Consider the following 17,305-nt stretch of genomic DNA (forward strand, 5'->3'; position numbering starts at 1 on the left):
GCGCAGACTGCCCCTCTCCGATAACGTGACCCGTCACAGAGCTGATACATAGACGGGGAGGAGCTCCGAGGGAGGAAGGCAAGCGAACGGCCACAGCAAACTCTACCGGAGAGATTGCACATGACCAGGAGACTGTTGTGTGACCTGTCATCCTTTGCATCAGCGATTCCCGAAGTGGTGTCCTGGCTGGCTGGGACGGAGGGCCCGGGGGTGTTAAGGGGGGGGGGGCATAAGAGGGAAGAGAAACACTGAATCACACAGGGGAAAAAAAGGTTGAAACATTCCGCCTGTGCAGTCACAGTGTACCACTTTCTAAAAAGACAGACCTTATAACGGGTTTATAAATTGTAACAAATGTCTTAATCTGCTGTTAATATAGTTTTGTTAGTGGTTAAGTAATTTACTAATGCTTATAAACTATTAGTAAGAACCAGTTTGGGGTTGTGAAGAATCTCTGAGCTTGTGGTTATTTTAGGCCAGATTATCCTGTGAGAGGGCCCCAGGGCAACATTTACTGCTGGGCCCTTACCCGGCCCCCCAACTACTGCCTTCTGTGCATTGTTTGTACCCTGTGGTCTGTAAGTTCAACCAAGTCCAGAGGGAACAGTCATTTGATTTCAGCAACTTTATTTAGGAACATGCACAATGGGAGCACAATATAAAATATTTATAATAACAACAACACACAGAGCTGCTCTAAAACACATGGCTATAAACTTAATTGCCATGGGTGAGCTCTTAAGGTGCAAATTCCCCCAACAAATTTTCAGCAATCAACTTGCCAAAACCAACTAAGATGCAGTGAATATGGGGCTCTTTGGGGGCCCTTCTGCGTTTGGAGTCCTGGAGGCATTTAACCCTTGTTGCCCAGGTGGTAATTCAGCCAATGAACTTTTAGACCACTTATCTTCTGGGAAAGGTTTGCAGAGTGTCTGGACCAAAACCTATTGATCCACTACTTATTAATATTTACAACTTCAGACTGTGTGACCTATTAGAAAGCTAGTGCTAAACCCATTACCTTTACTAATGATCATTTATAACTGATGGCTAATTAGAAAGTGAGAAACCTGAGTATTTATTAATAGGTGACCAACATTTATAGAATGACTCAACCCCAGCCAAAAATATGTTTAGCCTTTATGTGCAAACAAAACTTGCTCTTATTAATGGCCTCTAATGTAGCTATAAAGCATTAGCGTTTGATTTATTAAACTTAATAACACCATTAGTTACTAATCATAAACCCATTATATAAGGTGCCTCATTACCCCTAAATATTTTATACAAAGTCGTTTATAAATGTACACAGTGTTCACGTAAAAACTTTTAAAGAAATAAGTTCCTCTGTATTTCTGCATTAGTGTTCCAGCTTTATTTGTGTAAATGTCTACACTCTTTAATGCACTTGGGATTACAATCAGCCAGTTCAGTCAATAAGATAGCAATTACAAAATACCATATCAACAATGTCTAAACTTTACATCTGTCACTCTGAATAAAAAAAAAAACAAAAAACAAAAATAAGATTGTATAAGAGTACAATTTTGTTGTAAGAAGACATTGTAGTAAAAGTAGTCTTTTCTTTGTTTTGGTGTTATTGTGGAATGCAACGACAGTATCAGTGAACGCAGCAGCCTCAAACCAAATTGATGTTTCTCAATAATCCAGGAGCTGAAGGCAAGGGTCAACAGACAATACATGGTCCTTTTCAACACAAGGCACTGAGGAATTTCTCTCCAACTCGTTTTCGGTCAGGTCCCACTGGAGACAACACTTGAGAGAGGACACTGAAACAGACTCCCAGTCTCTGAACATTTACAACGGACTTGATGGGTTTACTCTAAACTCTAAAACGTGCATTAGTAAGCATGAGGAAACTGAAACATTCAAAAAATATTACTCAATACAGAAGCCATGTTCTTGGCACAGGGGATAGGTGTGGTTATACCTGCAGCATTTGCCACATATCTTAAAAAAATTAAGAATAAAGATGCATTGCTTAGTTATCCCACACAAACAGGCAGTGACTTGTAATTACTAGTAAATCAGCCTGTCATGTCATTATCACAGGATCATGACACATTTGAAACACAGAGAGTTCTGGCAGCAGACTGCCAACAATTATAACTTTGGTATGACCACAAACAGAGTGAAAATGTCCAGCATTTGTAAATACTAAAACAACACTGATAAACTGGTTCAACATGTCACTTCTCTGCCCTTTCTAAGGCCACTGGAATAAATAGAACTAGTTTTTGAGAACTGCAACACAGTTAGTACTTGGGACATTATGTCTGGTGATCACAGGATGCACGTTCAACCTCATATGTGACGTATATGCTGGACCTGAAAGGCCTTACCACAGGAATGACAGCATCCTGTTTTGCCCTACAGCTAAGTGTGACACCTAAGATGATTGTTCTAACAGGTCAGCCATCTGGATAGGCCGGCTTGAGGTTGATTTGACATTTTTTCAAACCTCAGAGAAATATTGTAAACAACAGGGCTAGTCTGAAAATCCAGTAACAGTCAAAAGTCTTCGGATCATCCCTCAGATTGTCTTCAGAGATCAAACGGTCTCTGGCCGTCCACTGTGGGAACAACATATTTGTGCGCCCTGACAGCTCAGGGTCAGGTGCATGTTCTGGGAGGCCTCCTGTCCATGATGGTCCTCTCTGGAAGTCTGTGTGTTTGCAGGTATTTTTGTTGGTATTTTCTAGTGATTTAAATGTCTCTGTCTCATTGCAGTGGATTATCAAACACAGAGTCTGGTAGGACAGAAATCTTCAGCTTCTTTTCTGGCCAACTGTACTCCTTTGGTAACTTTGTCTGCACAAAAGTGAAAGGATATATGTGGTTAAGCAGGCAGGCAGTTGAAGAAAATCAAACTGAAAATAAAAGTTAAAGATACAGGGGCTTTTTAGTTACCTCCTCACGAGTGTTCAGTTCCTGTAAATCCCCAAGCATCTGCTCCACAAACTCTTCAGTCAACAATATCTGTACATGGAAAGCAGAAAGTCCAGTAAATCCATTAAATATGAAAGCCCCACATGGAAACTTTGAGCTTATATGTGAGTGTGTATGTGTACATACCTGAAGCCAGGGGCCGTGGGCTGCATATGGATGCTCTTCTGTAGCAAAAGCTCCTTCAACTCCTGTAGACACAAATGTAATGGCTGTGTCTCCATTGATACTTTTGTAAGTGAAATGTCTCCCATGGAGCAACCGGCCCCTGTAAAAGATTAAATACAGCACAGTATGAAGGTACTGAAGGTAATTACAAGTGCATAAGAGTGTGTTTTCATTTATTTCAGCCAGAACAGAATATTTCTCTTTCCATGTCCCAATTACCAGAAAGCCCTTTCAAAGCATTTTTTGTGAATCTCTGATGTTTTAAAGAATTTCCTGTTGAAGGAAGACAATGTCAGAACAAAAATGTTTATGAATTGTAGTCAGAATTAAACTTCATGTCGCATGTGTCCTCATTTGACTTTGTAGACTTTGTAGATTTTCTCTGAGTAACTGCAGACGTGGAGTCTGTGCAGTAAAGTATGAAGTAATAAGACGGATACTAAAAAAAACAATTGTTTTTAAGATATTTGCATTTTAGTGTGATAAGTAAACTTCACTTGTAGCAACTACATCTAAAGTGGCTTTGCAATAAAGTCAATCAGCCTACATTAACAAGAAAATTGGTTAATGTTGAAAATTTCAATGCAGTCTAACATGATCTTGACTTGGATCTGGTTGGATCTGTTGTTTAGTGGGAAATTACCTATTTTCACAACCTTTTTGGGTAGTAAAAGTCACATAGTTTGTAGGCAACATTTGACGTAATCACACTTGATGCCAATATAACATAATCGGGCTCTTTACACCGTGTTCTCACTCTTAACTCCCCACAACATCTTTCCCTCTCTCACACAAAGGTCTCTCTGTAAACTACCTCTGCTCTTGTTCTTTCCTCAGATAGTGATTACCATCCTTGTGTTCTGTCTGTGCAAAGGAGCATTTATAAAAACCCTACAATTCCTAACAGACAGTAAAAGCCTAGACGATATTTTGTCTGCAAAAACACAATCCAAAGAAAAAGTCAAAATACTGTTTCAAAATAAAGGTGAAAACCAAGCCCAGGTAGTCATCAGCCACAGGTGCGTAAACGCCAGAGAAAGCCAAAACACAATAAGCTCCTGTCAACTGCTGTTTTGTCACTACAGCCTGTCATGTAATAACTTGTTATTTTTGTTTTCACAGCATACATTTTTAGTCTATTATTTAAGATCTTCTTTATATCTGTGAAACCTAAAGTTTAAAATCCCAGATTTTATTCAGCGAGTCATGACCTTTGTCCTCCTAAAGCTTCTTCTTGCCCTTTGAAACACTTCTTGTTGGGTAAGGAACACAAGTCATTGTGCATGAGCTCTGATGACTCCACTGATTCCACTTATGGTATCAATGTAAAGTCATAAGCTTTGCTGACTTCCCTTGGTTAACAGTCAGAAAAGAGAGGTAGAAACATCAAACCTATTTACACAAAACATGCCAGACAAATACAGGGGATCAGAGTCCTTGTTGTCTCTTTAGGTTATAAGTGACCAACAGTAAATGCATAACAGTCACTTTATTCATATCACAGGCTACATTTATATTTAGTTCAAACATTTGACTTACTTAAAAAAAAAAAAAAAAAAAAAAAGCACTGTAAAGTTTAGGTTTTTAATTTTTTGACAGTTTGAAGTAGCATCAAAGCAAAAGTATGAGGATGGAAATCAAGAGTTTTGGATTGATTTGCAGGAAGCCCCTTTAGAATGCCTGAGAAACTTGTGTTATCTTTGGGGTTTTTTTCTGGTGTTTTATTAAGACATTCTGCCACACCCATCCAACACAAATGTTTGTGTCTGTCTGTGTTGCGGATGTTCCTAAAGGGTAAATATTGTGTGTGGGTATAGGAGAGAGAAAACGGTGTAGTACCGCAGGCAGAGGGGCAGCAGTGTGCCTGACTCTTGATTGAATTTCAGATGGACACTCTCCAGCTGACGTGTTCGGACCAACTCATGTGGGACAATGGCTGCTGAACTCTCGCTCTCCAAACTGTCCTTCCGACTCCTGAGAAACAGGCAGAGAAGAGAAGAGAAGAGAAAGGTGGACGGGAAATGTAAGTGAGGAAGTCTGAAATGGTACAATCAGCAATGAGAGGGTGGCTGTGAAAAACAGCTGCTGTAAAGGAAAGGGTAGCTCCTTGGCCGACGTCTGCACATGGGAGTGTTCAGACAAATATTTCATAACTTCTCTCATAGAAGTGTTACCTGACACTGCAGAAGACGTAACGACTTCCACAGAAAAACAAGGAACAGGATAGTGACAAACCACCATATCATGCTTGTAGCTAAGAAACAATGGTGACAACAGTTCAGATGTCAAATGCACTGTGAGTCACTGCACACGGCGGAAGCAGCTGAACCCCTGTTAATGTGTGTGTGTGTGTGTGTGCGTGTGGGAGGAACACTCACTGAGGTCTCTCATGGCTTTGTCTCTGGCTATTGATGGGTGGTAGTGCTGCCTTGCTGTTAAATTCCAGTCCTTTTCTCAGGGTCTCCCTGATCTGCTCCGTATCTGTCAACACACAGACAAAGATCAGCATGGAATTATCCCACCATGCACTGCTGACAGCAAGCGTACAGACTGGTTAAGCATTCTTGGATCTGCTCAGTCTTAATTAGAGGATCTACTCCTTTCACTCCTGTGGGACTTGGAATACCTTTGTCTGAGAGCCTGCGTGGCTGTGATCCTATGCAGATGGATCGGCTGTCCTCCTCGTCCTCTGGCGGTCGACTCAGATCGTCCCACACACACTTGGCGCTGACCCCGCTCAGGTTCGAGCCCTCTGTCTCGATACCCTGGTCCACTCTCTCCTGCTTAGATGAGCAAGAAATATACGCAATCATTAACACTAGCTCCCATAAAACTTACATAAAGTTAACATTTTCAGAAATGAAAGGACACTGCATAAACAGTTATGTGCCAACAATTGGCACTAAATACGGTCAGAGAGAAAAAAAATTTACAAGTTGTTATAAAATAAACTACAAGGAGTTCCCTTAAAAAAAAAAGGTCACATAGATCAGTTCCAGTTAGCACTGCAAGTTAAAATAGCTTCCTTTTATCTATATATATCTTTATATATGGAGCACTGGTTTCCTTTGGGTTGGTTTAAACCTACCTCTTTACAATTTAGCTCAATTTTTTAATCCAGTTCCTTGTACTGACCATCTATCCAGTCACAGAGCTTTACAATAAACCATAAAAGTAGACTGCAATTAATTTACACAATTAAATTGTTGAAAATATTGCAGAAGTTCTATATAAAACATAGCAGCAGTGGAACATAAGATCGCCCCTTATCTTTCACTGTATAAAGATAATATAGAGCATTCAGCTGAGGGTGAGAACTTAATAAAGCCTTACTTGTAGGTGTGGATCGATGTCAAAAATGGTCTCCCCTCTCCTCATGTCTGTGATTAGCCAGGGGCCACCAGCTCTGTACACAGAACAATCTTCAACATTAGTTCAGGTCAGCATTAACCTCAAGATAAACACAAAAAGTTAATAAATTAATAAGTAACCACGCTGTTCACCCTGCTCACAATGTGTTTGTTGAATGAACTCCATGCATTTTACAGTGGAGTGGAACTGATACAACAGTCTTTTTACTTCAGTTCAACGGCTGAACATTTGGAGGAAAATGTATTGTGTTACAATATATGTATGTATGTATGTATGTATGCATGTGTCAAGTCAAGTTATATTTACTGTACTCACACTCTGACTCCACGCATCAGCTCCAGGATGCCTTGGCCGTTCCACTGCTGGGCTGCCTGTAGCTCCTCTGTACATACACCCACAATCTATAGGAGACAGTGCAGAGCATGAGAGGGTGTGATGTACAACAATGTTACTTTCTGAGTCCTACCATTTCTATCTTTATTTTGTTAAGTTACAACAAAAACAAAATCTCCCAAGTTGTGCAAATTTTATCAACAAGTGGACTGTTTCTCATCGTTTGTGCAAGACACATAGTCACAGGTTAGTATTCCGTGGCTGCTTCAGCATCCCTAATAATGTTTGGTACTATTATGTAATATTAACTGTTTAGTCATCTGTATGGTAATACGTTCATTTTACAATTCAGCTTATGTGACTTGATGCGAAGAGAACACAGACACTACAATATGTTGATCTGCCAGCCTCCTGTTGCCATAGGGCTGATAAAACTCACATACGGAATGAACTTCTCTTAAACTTCAAGGACAGATGAGTGTACACACACTGTTGGGCTCCAGAAATCTATTATTTAACTGGACCAATACTTAGATTTGGCAATTTTTTCTCTTTGAAGTTTTAACTTTTATCATTTTAGTTTCAAATTTTGGCCAAAATGCACATAACTTTGACAAAGTAAATGTGTCCTGCATTATCATCACTGGCATTAAACTGCTGGACAACTGTGATCCTCATCTCTTCTATTGCTGGTCCATGTTTTGTCCAGATCCTCAGTCCAAGCCCATTACGACTGTCTGTGATTGGCTTAAATTTAGTTGGCACAAAGATCCCGGAGGTGCATGAGTTATTTTCACTGTGTGAATATCACATATTTGAACTCACCTGGAGAAAGCTCACTGTGCCAAATGGCGTTTGAATTGGTTGCATCTGTGGGTCCTCGGTAAGCAACATATGCTGGATACGAGACTCACTGTTGTCTAGTGGATTATGCCACGAGACATGGTCACCACTACAAAATGTGTTTTCTGTAGAAGCAAGAACAAAAGGAGATATTAATTTTAGAACATGACAAAACATGCTGTGCTGTTTTAAATTGTCTAGATTACATTTGGGCCTGTGCCTTCAACCAGCCGTGAAACTGGTTACTTTCCTACACTTACTTTCCTACTTTTCATTATTTGACAGCAAAGAATTGCCGAGGGAAAGTTAGAGTAAAAGGAACAGAGGGGACACAGATTAGCAAGAGAATGAGAGTTAGTAAGAGAGAGAAATCTAAATCCAAATGTGGCAAGAAAAACATTTGGGGACTCTGCTTGGGAGGTAACAACCACCCTGTTCAGATTTGCTGCAGGAGAAAAGTGAGGGGGAAGATGGCCAGGAATCAGCATTCATTTAGCTCAGGGGCCCAGCCCACCCACGCGCAAATTGACCCCAGCTGGAGAGCAGAGCAGAGCAAGGCTGGTTGGAGAGGAGAAGGGAGCCTGGAGAGAATACCCTTCTTCTCTCTCTCTACATGGCGTTTAAATAGCCCCTCCCTTCTCAACTACACTTTGTTGTTTACATAATATACACAACTGAAGGATTTAAAGAACTTAGCAGAAGAGTGTATACCCATGTGAATATATAGTGTATATATTCACATGCTGCAAACACAACAACCTTGCTTGCCCTCCATAAAAACACAATCCTATTAAAATGGTAAAAGGAGAGAAAGGGCAAATTAGACTTCCTGTCAATACCCAAAGCTCCAACAAACACAAATGATGTATACAAAACTTAAGACTGCGGCTGACAGCAGACTCCTCTATTCATGCATGTTTACATGTGTCAGTGGAATTACAAGCTACCTTTACAAAGCACACATTCTTAACATTCACACAGAGGAGAAAAGGTGGCAAAGAAACCGCAGCCAAAAGGGTGTTGTTCTCTCAAAACCAGTGCAGATGAATCATTTACTAGTCTATTAACAAACTGAGTAAATGAAATCAATACTCGTTGACAAAAAGTTTCTAGGTGAAGGATGAAGAATGCAGAGCGGCAACAATGTTTTTTGATAAATGACATTGCCAGAGGCCAAATGTATTTCTCAAAACTGCTGGGGCAGACTGATGGCTAACAATTACATTAAACTAAACTAAGAAAAGCAAGAACTTCTTACATTTTAATAAATTTTGGTGTTTATAATATGATAAATTATTTCTAAATTGGTCCCTTGTCCCTCAAACACTTAATAGAACACATATTCCCCTATTTCTTCTTCATTAATGCTGCAAAACTGGCTACAAAAAAAGTTATTCAAACTAATTTATATATTTTTTACCAATGTAGTATGAGTTTAAATGACATGCATTGACCTCTAAGTATTTTAATGTGTTTTTTACTCCATGCAAAGATGCAAAATATAAGTATGTTTTCCACCCCTAAGCACAGTGCTCTTACCTGACTGGAACACATAGCGCGCCAAGCCTTGCATCAGTTCAGCTGGCCAGGTTGGTGGTGCCGTCTCTCCCACCTCTCTCTTGAGTCTAAAGGTGAGCTCAAAGCCAAACCCACTGGGTCCGTCTGTGCCTGTGAATCTGAAACATACACCAGCAACAGTACCTTTATTCTCCCTTATGAATGAGGGGATGTAAAAATCTGTATGCCTGTCAAGATCAACAGCACACTGGACATCCTGTACAATAATAGCAACAATGGAGTTCACTTTCTGTAATGTAGTGCATCTGTCCCATCAAAAGTTTGTTGAACTCAACAACTAATATACAACAAGTTGCTATATTAGTGTACTTACTCATGAACCCTATTATCCCCATACAGGTCACTGAGTCCAAAGCTGACATAGTGCCAATGTTCCTGGATGTCCTGAGCCGGACAGCCCATATTCCTATACATACTGATGTAGTCTAACGGGTCTGGTCCCCCTAACCTGTGAGAGGCATAAAATGAAAACCATCAGCCATGTCAAAATTTGCTTTACTGTCAGTGGACTGCATTTACTCTTCAGTTAGCCTATGCACAGACCGGTGGCTTACATGGGAGGGAATAACTTGCACACAAGTAGTGAGATACGTTCAAATGAAGGGGTTTTAATCAAGCTAGTGTAGTCTGGCACTGAATCTTCTGACTCCACAGAACACAGCAGCAGTTACCAACAGTGGATCCGGTATTTAGTTGGCTGAAACGTTAGCTTTGGCAGCTAAGCTAACTGTTTGCTAGAGGAATATCCATCACTAGATAAACTTGATCCACAAATTCAGGACCTACAGATATGCAAGACAGGCAACAAAACTGGGTACCCACCAGTATTTTACAATGGCTGTTACTTGAAGCGGGTTGGCTTGCTCGGGGTATAGACGCCGGCATTCCCCGTAGATAGCCTGGAGTCCGGGAGGAAACAGCGGCACCAGTCCGTGGGCTTGAGCACCACTGGTAGGCCGTACCTCATCCATGCCACGGCCTCGAACAAATCTGGTTATTCTATTTATAAAAAAACGTGAATGCAGTTATCTTCTTCTACCTAGCCCCAGTTCAAAACAAAAGATACAGAACTAAACCATAAAAGCTTCAGACTAGAAAAGCAGTCCAACGGTAAACAAATTCAACTCCGCTCGTTGTGCTACGCTCAGCGGGGGCCCTGCCTGTTGCTCATCCTCTACAAAAAAGGACCTAACCATTGGTTGGATGAAGGTCCTGACGTCACTGACTGACGGCCAAAAATAGCCAATGAAAACAGAGGTTTAGGTTTAGTCAATTTTGAGATAATTCTGATTGGCTCATATACTGTCAATCAAAACAGTAGAAAGACGTGATTTTAGGGTCGGGACTTCAAAGTTTCTCAGGAGCCAAATGATAGATGCAGGAGCCAAATGATAGATGCATAACCCAAATGGATATTCAAAGAAAAGCTAAAGCAACCAGTGGTTGAAGAAATATGTTGTAAATTGTTAAAATACTAAAATATTCCACTTTAGTCATGTGCTCAAATTTTCACTTCAGTAATAGTACATAAATTTGAGAGTAAAATATTATATACAAGCATGCTTGTAGAGCATGCTGGGAGATGGGAGGGTCCCCACGCTCTCCCAAACCCAGCCACCCTCCTGAGTCAGGGTGCCACTTTTATCAAGGGGGGAGTTGTAGGTTTCAGCAATGAGGATCACTTCCGCGTTCAAAAAGCTGCAGTTCCTCGGCTGCCGCTGGGGGCTGGCTCCAGAAGTGAGCAATTCTCCATTGACCCCTACGTTAAAATAGCCAACTTTACAGCCTACAGTTCGGATATGTTTTTGTGACAGTATGGCTTGTTGTAGTGTAGACTGTAGTAACCGACCGTCGAAGGAGTCTGTGTTTCAGTTTTTTCGGTAAGTAAATTTCTCACTATTTTACCTGGATGTTTGCACTAATTAGCATGTACCGGCATATTTTGCCGCTGGCTTATGACTTAATTGCCGATTCATGGTCGCTGCTGATACAGATAGAGGACCGGAGCGGGTAATGTTAGGAACGCTGCTGCGGTGTGTTCCGTGCTCTCAGAGTCTGTTTATTGCGGGAATAGTAGGCTACAATTTTATTTCGTCTCATTTTTCTGTTTAAAAAGTCCGACATTGCATGGACAGAGCAGCTCCGTCAGTAAGTGGCTGCTGTAACTGTAAGTGGTGTAGCTACCGCTTAGCTTGTTAGCCTAGCTGATTAGCCTTAGGCTAGCTCGGTTGCTCCGAGCTAAGTGGCCGGGTTCGTGGCCGGGTTCGTGGCCGGGTTCTCGGCCGGCTGACCCCGGCTAACCCGTAGAGTAACCGCCTCTTCGCCAAATATGGAAAGTACACTCCCACTAAAATCCAAGATGGCGCAGCTCTAATGCCCATGGTTTGGTCACAAAACCGACTCCCCGAAACCAATGGGTGACGTCACGGGTGCTACGTCCATGTCTTATACAGTCTATGGTCTGTTCAGGGATAGGATAGCTCGATATAGTGGCGGTCATTTGAATTTTTCTTTGCAGAGTAGGTTGGTTTGCTGCGGTTGTTAGTAGTAGTAGTGTTGATAGCATAGTTTTGGATAATCAGTGTAGATAGAACAATAGATATGTCATTTACAGGCAACAGGCTTTTCAGTTGTGGTGTTGGGCCAGCAGGCCCCCAGAGAGCCTGCGTGCTCTCATCGTATGTCATTTACAGGCAACAGGCTCTTACTAAATTGAAGTCAAGACTTTGATATTAAAGAAAAAAACTTGGTTTTTAGCAACAGAAAAATGATATCTGCAAAAAAATCAATGACTTATCTCTCTTGTTGCCATAAAATGTGGAAGTTGGAATTGCCGTCATTTTGCAAAGACAGTGCATTTGCTGTGTTGGCCACAACTCCACAACTGAGGCATCACAAGAAAGCCCAGGATGTCCACCTAAAAGGACAGTACAATTGAGATAGATTCTATAAATTATATTTTGACCTCGGGGTCTCAGACTCATGTCCCCCAAAGAGGACAAAAATGAATTGCCAGGTCTCAGGAGGAGACATTAATGTGTAAATATCATAATCGGTAAAGAAAAAGTCAAGAAAATATTTTCTTCTGCAATGACTACAAAGTAGTATATAATGAAATTCACAAATAAAGCACTAGCACCTGAGTGAATATTCTTAGTTGCTGCTACTTACCACTGCAACTAAAGTTGTATTAGGCTGCATAACATTTTGGCTTTTCTATCCAGAAATTGTTTATGCATATTTTTTAACTTGGGTCTTAAGCCGGAGCTTCCACATAAAGTGACTGTTATGAGTCAAAGATTTCAGTCAAAATATGTCTGAGAAACATCATTACTTTGAAGATGTAATAGTCAAGCCATCATGACACTTTCACTGTGCAGTCAGTGGATTATTGATCTTTCCACTGTATGCTGTAAATTAATATCCTGTAGAGTGTGTGTCATGAACAAAAATCAGAAATATTGGCATGATTGTGTTTATCTGCAGGCGATATTCATTGAACATGTACAATAATAATGAATCAGGATTTATGTGTATCCTACTTGTTTTACTGCTGCCTGGATCCTGTAATCTTTGGGCCACATGCAAGAGTATTCCACATGAGTGACAAGAATGTCGTTCAGTGAGATTTGTTTATTTCAGAAAAATTGACAATTGTATCAGCAGACACTTGTCATGAGAAAAAAAACATTCTGAGGTGAGGAACTTGTGGGTGTTTTTCATCATTACTTCCCTGATCAGAGATAAGTATGGTATTGTCATCTCTTTCATAATGCTGAATGCAAGAGCAACAACAATGAAGCGTTTATCTTTTCTTTTGTTTTATTTTCTTTCTTTTTTTTATTTTATCAGCAAACAGGTTTTATGCAAGGCAGAGATAATTTCAACCTGCTTGTCAAGCACCAGGGTGTCAGCCATTCCTCCACATTTCCTCTTTATACTTTAATTTTCTCATACATATCACTTTGTTACATGCTACAACAGAGCAATGTTTCTGTTATGCGGTGATACAATACCAGCCGCCTTTTCTGCCTGTCACCACCACACATTACGCACAGCCAGAAATTTAGGATTCAACCGTGATGGTGAAGAAAACAACCACTATGGACTTTCTCCTCTGCTGTTGTTCAACCCATGTGGTAGATGTGTGCAAATTCAGCAACCATGGCATCTTTGGTCCCTGTGGCTTAATTTCCACCCTGACCACAATGGCTGAAGTCCCAGCATGAGGTTTGGACTGAGGACAAACTTTCTTGGGGGAGATTGGAAAGTGTGTATAGTCCTGTCGTAGAGCTAATAGAGGTTGCCAGAAAGTTCCCGTGTACAGTGCTTTGCGCATCCCATTTATTTATTTATTTGCACAAATCGATAGATAGATAACTAACTAACCCCCCAAAAAACAGTACTAGTCAACCACAACCATCTATGATTGAGTCTTCCTCTCCCTAAAAGTCCATATAACAACATGATATTTTATACTTATAAAGAGATGTTAGATTGTCATTATGTTGTTCTTGAAAAGGATATTGGCTGTCGTATCTAATCATGTTGTTTATAGAGAAACTAGCTTTCACCACGGCTGCAGATTTTATGGTACTAGATAAGAGCTGGAAAAAAATAGTACTGTCTGTGTGGGTTATATCATTTAGCATAGTAGCCCTTGTGTTTCTTTCTTGTGAACACCACAACTTAAATGCTGCAATATTTTAAAATCAAACGAAATGGTTTTTTTTTAACAGAGAGAGAAAAAATTACAGAGGAAGATAATTCACTTTGATTTACTTTATTAACAACATCCAACATGCTTAACTTTAACTTTGGAAAACTATTATCAGTAATTTAGAAATGTGTCTGTTTTACTCACTTTGATATTAGGTGCAGTTTCAAATCAATATATACAAATGCTGAATAAACCGAAGTCATTCTGAAACAAATATTAATCACACATGTATTAAGGCATTCTCGTGGCCATGATTTTCGGTCCCTGGCGCTGTGCAGTAAAGCTGACAAACCAGTACCATGCCAAAAGAACTGAGCCCATAGATGACACCTGAAGATGCCACCATCTATGGAATTCAGTTCTCATAGTAGAGCACTTCTTAAAATATGGTCCACAGGAGCCTCTTGATCCTTAAGTGGCTTAATCCTTAAACACAACTCATGCTTTGATATGAATACCCTGTTCAGCTTAGCTTGTTGCCCGTGTATTAATAAAACCAAAACAAAATAAAGCAATCTGAAACCAATAAAGTAACATAAAAACTAGGGAAATTGATAACGAAAGTTGCTGTAAGATATATGACGTGTAAAACATTGAGCAGCACATTGAGGTTAAGACACCCATGTCCATCTTTATTTCTCAAGAAAAATGGGGGCGAATGAAGAGGTGATATCGTCAGCCCTACTGCGTTCATTAGAAGATTGAGCAAGAGGCCACTGAAGCAACTGAAGCTCATCTTAAACAACAATCAATAATAGCTGGCTTTTGCATTATACCGCAGTGCAATATATAATTTTAAACATCTACTTTTTTTTTCAGAAATTGGCAACAGACTGAGTGGCATTTTATTGTAAGTGAAATAAAGCCAACACGGAAAACAAACCTCCGAAATGCAGATGCGATAGAATGGATCCATTTCTGTGGTTAGACAGAGCCTATGTAGAGTTTCAGGGTCATCTGAGGAATCCAATCATCTTCTCAACCTAAGTATTCCTGGAAATGCTTCACAACCACTGAAATGAAAGTCTGTCCACTGGGCTGATGCAAGCACTGAATCAGATCACGCTGATAGCGCTCTGGTCAAGGCATGAAAATGACTCATCAGTTATAGCAGCACACTCCCAGGAAAAGAACTTTGGGACTGTGTGATTACTGACAAAGTTTGATATTAACTGACGTCCGCTGAATTACAGGACCCCCCCCCCCAAAAAAAAAGAAAAGAAAAAACTCTTCCATTCAAGGCCTGGAGTTAATATTGACAGTGACGGTACAGTGAGATAATTTCTAAATGTTATCTCGGTCACTGTGGTTTATTCAGTTTGAGTGCACATTCTTTTAGGATACAGGTAATGCAGTACAATGAACTTTCTAAGGAAGGCCACACCTGAACATGTTCAGGAAACTCCTATCTATTTGGCAGTTGGACTGGGAAACAACCAGTTCTACAGCTTGTTACTAGACAAGAAGTTGTCCATGAGGCCACTAACTCAGGCTTGAAGTCTGAACTAAATTAACCAGCTCTCATTCAAACACCATATTGTCTTCTATAGTATGACAGCATTAACATGCTTAATCTCCTGGTTCTCAGAAAATGTGGAAGTTGGCACTTCGTCAAACTCTTTTCTACCACTTTCAAAAAATTTCACTACAGAAAAAATGTTGAAGGTTTGTAGCTTTAAGTTTTTTTTATAAGCATTTCTGACAATTTTTGCTAAAATATGTCCAGTTTTTTGTTTAGCCGATCATGATTTGCAATAGTCTTTCATCTACATACCTACCCCAGTCATTCACTGACGATTTTCTTTCCAGATCTTGGATATATCAGCAATCCATCTCCTGATAAAGGCCTCCCAGGGTTGTACTCCTGCAGAGTCAAGCTTTAATCACACTTCAGCAGTCCCATCTCAACAAAAGGATGTTTTAGTGTTGAACCAGCAGCAAGTCTTTCCAAGCTGAATGAACATACAGTAAGCCATCCCTCCCCAGTTCACCTGCGTGTTCTGCTCGCTCTCCCATGTCCTCCAAGTCCCAAGGAACGATACGGCATACTGGCTGACATTCAGAGCAAAGAAGCTTAAATACCACCACCTTTCACATCACCCATCAGCCTCCCTCCCTCCTCTCTATCTGTTTTTCATACACTCCCTCTGTACGGTAAGCCTGAGTGTCACTTCCCAGTAAGAAGGAAACAGTGGGAGTGAACAGCACGCCCCCTCACAATGAATCAACACATAATAGTTTCTGAGGAAAACCATCTGACTGGCCCTGCCCCCTGTTCCCATAAAGTAAGCAGGGGAAAGGCTGTGTCTACTCGAGGAACCAGGAATTCCCCCACAGGCCATGAACAGCTGTCGAGATGAGAGATGATGACGAAGCGTGCACACTGAAAGTTTGCCGGCCAGGCGTAAGCAAACAGAAACTGTGTTAGGTGTTTTGTATGTGCGTAACAGTGAAATAGTGTCGAACACTACAGTATATTTACACAATATGTAATTGGAAATTCTGTCCCCACTCTGTGGGTGTTGAAATGCACAGTCATGTTTGACCTGGTGACATTATGTTTCCTAGAAAACAGTTTTTATCTTTGCTAAATATTATTTATCAGCAGGGCAGTGTATCCTTCATGCGTCATGGGCATGTTTAGGATGAGATCGATTCATGTGAAAATTTGTGTAGCTGAAGTCATCATACAGGCGAGGTCTGATAGTGATGTTTATCATTAACACAGCCTTCCTAAAAATAACTGTTTGCTTTATGGTCATAGTCAAACATGACAGGGAGGTAATACTGATTGTGTTCACTTGTGGACACAGTGTGGAGGTGACACGACTGGGTCAGCAGGGTAAAACCACCGTTTTGAGCACACCAGCAAACACTAACATTCAAACAGTTTAGTGACCATGTAAAAAACCCTCTGATTTCCTCATTCTCTTCACCTAGCCACCACAAACGAGAAACTTGCCTAGACTGGATGAATACTTCCTCTTAAAAAAGCCCTGTCAGATCAGTTCAATTGATTTCCTTGATATGGATGAAAAGGGGATTCCACATGGTGTTGGAAATTTTTCAGCACAGTTCCCTTCTTGTATTTGGATGCGTATTTGCTCACACTTCCAGGATGTATATATTCAGAATGTGTCATGACTTTTGGTTTTGCAATACTTCGAATGAATTTAACTGAAGGTAAAAACTGAGAGGATCAAGAGGAAGCATTACTAGAATAAGAGGTACAGAGACCCCATAGAGTTCCACCATTGATGTGCAGTGACTCTAGAATCCACTTTCAAACTACATCCTTGGGCTGGTGGGATAAGTTGCAATTGA

The 17,305-nt window shown here is 40.5% G+C and overlaps 1 protein-coding gene across 4 annotated transcripts; it reads right to left on the reverse strand.

The window, feature by feature from the left end:
• Positions 1-1,191: 1,191 nt before the first annotated feature.
• On the reverse strand, positions 1,192-16,056 carry sufu (suppressor of fused homolog (Drosophila)). Of its 4 annotated transcripts, XM_041049828.1 has the most exons (14): positions 15,973-15,990; positions 15,760-15,845; positions 10,084-10,260; positions 9,575-9,709; positions 9,223-9,359; positions 7,666-7,808; positions 6,823-6,908; positions 6,469-6,541; positions 5,762-5,918; positions 5,514-5,616; positions 4,975-5,109; positions 3,097-3,235; positions 2,932-3,000; positions 1,195-2,832 (listed from the first exon to the last, which is right to left on the reverse strand). In XM_041049828.1, the coding sequence occupies exons 3-14, from the start codon at positions 10,230-10,232 to the stop codon at positions 2,743-2,745; spliced, it is 1,416 nt and encodes a 471-aa protein (XP_040905762.1). In that variant the 5' UTR covers positions 10,233-10,260; positions 15,760-15,845; positions 15,973-15,990; the 3' UTR covers positions 1,195-2,742. The 4 variants fall into 4 exon arrangements, with proteins under 4 accessions (XP_040905758.1, XP_040905762.1, XP_040905760.1 ...); XM_041049826.1 differs by having other exon boundaries at positions 15,760-16,056; XM_041049824.1 differs by lacking the exons at positions 15,760-15,845; positions 15,973-15,990 and having other exon boundaries at positions 1,192-2,832; positions 5,762-5,915.
• Positions 16,057-17,305: the final 1,249 nt, after the last annotated feature.

This window comes from Toxotes jaculatrix, chromosome 11 (genome assembly GCF_017976425.1).
Source record: "Toxotes jaculatrix isolate fToxJac2 chromosome 11, fToxJac2.pri, whole genome shotgun sequence".
NCBI lineage: Eukaryota > Metazoa > Chordata > Actinopteri > Toxotidae > Toxotes > Toxotes jaculatrix.

What these genes read in the sequence shown, in the direction of transcription:
- sufu (XM_041049826.1), bottom strand. Translation starts at nt 10,232, where the DNA reads ATGGATGAGGTACGGCCTACCAGTGGTGCTCAAGCCCACGGACTGGTG. An exon ending in CTGATGCGTGGAGTCAGAGT is followed by an intron (nt 6,542 to 6,822) that starts GTGAGTACAGTA and finishes TTCTGTGTACAG; the next exon opens with AGCTGGTGGCCCCTGGCTAA. An exon ending in AACTGAACACTCGTGAGGAG is followed by an intron (nt 2,833 to 2,931) that starts GTAACTAAAAAG and finishes ACTTTTGTGCAG; the next exon opens with ACAAAGTTACCAAAGGAGTA.